Genomic DNA, 1,727 nt, shown 5'->3' on the forward strand with positions numbered 1-1,727 from the left:
ATAGAGAAAAAGGTATATTCTTTTGTGTTTTAGTGAAATATTTTGTACATATCTAGTAACTCATTTATTTGTTTAATTTTTGTTAAAAATTTAATAGAATGGTCTGTTGAAAACATGAGATATCCCACTATGAGTGTGAAGGTTCATATGTGATCTAAGTTGTACTGGAGTTTCTTATACAGCCATGCATCTTATGTTGTTTGGAGGATAGATCTTAAGAACTAAAATGTCTTGTTATATTTTTTTTTCTTTAATGAGTACAAAGTTACAAAGTTAGAATTGGTGGCTAGCACAAAATGAAGTTTTATGCATTATGCATTGCTTTAGATAATATATATTCCATGACGGGTAAAGAAGGCATTCTTGTCAGAATGACCTAAGACAGGCTCAATCTTGTTAATGAAATTAAAATGAGAGAGAGGTAGAGAGCCTTTGGACCTGCTCAACAAGAATCTGACATGGGCCAAGAACAAGGAAATGGGCTGCTTGGCAGAAATATGACATTGCCCAAGGACAAGGAAGCAGGCTTCAGGCAGGAATCTGACATTAGGCTAGAACAAAGAAATAATTTTAGGCTTGAATCTAAATATTAGGCTGGAAGAAGGAAGTAGGCTTCACACATGAAAATGACAGGGCAAGGTCAGGGAAGTTGGCTCAGAATTTGTGCAAAGGAAATTAAAACAAACACAAATGTCTTTATTTTCTTTTGCTATAAAGACCTTCCAATTCAAAAGATCAAAGTGGTCATAAATTTACAAACAAACTTTGCATCAGTGAGTCAGGCACAGCAGCTCTCAGGCAAAATAGGAAGTATGCAGGTCTAGGGCTGTGTGGTGCAGGCAGCTGGTGAGAATCTCAAAGAGGTTTGTGTAGGAGGCTGAAACACTGTGGGAGGTAAGTAATTATATTGCTGACAGTAATAAATGGCCAGGTCTTCAGCCTGCACACTGCTGATGGTCAGAGTGAAATCTGTCCCAGATCTACTGCCTGTGAAGCGATCAGGGACCCCAGTGTACCTGCTGGATGCCCCGTAGATCAGAAGTTTAGGCGACTGCCCTGGTTTCTGTTGGTACCAGGCTACATAACTACCTACATTCTGACTGGCCTTGCAAGTCATGGTGACCCTTTCTCCTACTGATGTAGACGTGGATTTGGGAGACTGGGTCATCACAATGTCTCCATCAGCACCTGCAATCAGAAATAGATAATGAGTACACATATATACATCCAAAGCTTCATGGATACAAATGTTATAATCTAAAATATCCTTTCTATTGGCATTGTCTGCTTACTATTGTCTTCCTGTAGACAATAGCTATTTCTGTACAAATGAAATATTTTATGACATTATAATACTTTTAAATGTCTCACCAGACAACCAGAGCAATAGGAATATGAAGACCTGAATCTGTGACTCCATCTTGATGCCCATGCTGGTTTGAAGCATTTCAGATCTCACTGCAAAGGACTGGTTTATAAGTCATGGGCACCTGGGCTGGCCTCTAGGGACCTATGCAAAGTAGTCATCAAATAAGGAAGTAAATTGCCTGGACAAAGGATTGTCAGAGTATTCAGGAAAAATTAACAGCCAAAAATACCATCAAAGATAGTAAGCAATCACTGGGAAAGAAGTCAACACAGAAGCTCAACAACCAACTTAAAACTCTAGATTCTTTCATGACAGGCTTCCATTGAACTCAACGAAATTTAAAGCAGGTGAGTTTTTC

General features: G+C 38.7%; 1 gene segment (V, D, J or C); it reads right to left on the minus strand.

Annotated features, from left to right (window-relative positions):
* Positions 1-820: 820 nt before the first annotated feature.
* Positions 821-1,490, minus strand: LOC114634290. The segment is given in 2 exon segments: positions 821-1,188; positions 1,372-1,490. Coding segments are annotated over 2 exon segments (444 nt in total).
* Between the last annotated feature and the right edge of the window lie 237 nt (positions 1,491-1,727).

The sequence above is a fragment of the Grammomys surdaster genome, unplaced genomic scaffold (assembly GCF_004785775.1).
Source record: "Grammomys surdaster isolate TR1022 unplaced genomic scaffold, NIH_TR_1.0 931, whole genome shotgun sequence".
Taxonomy (NCBI): Eukaryota; Metazoa; Chordata; class Mammalia; order Rodentia; family Muridae; genus Grammomys; species Grammomys surdaster.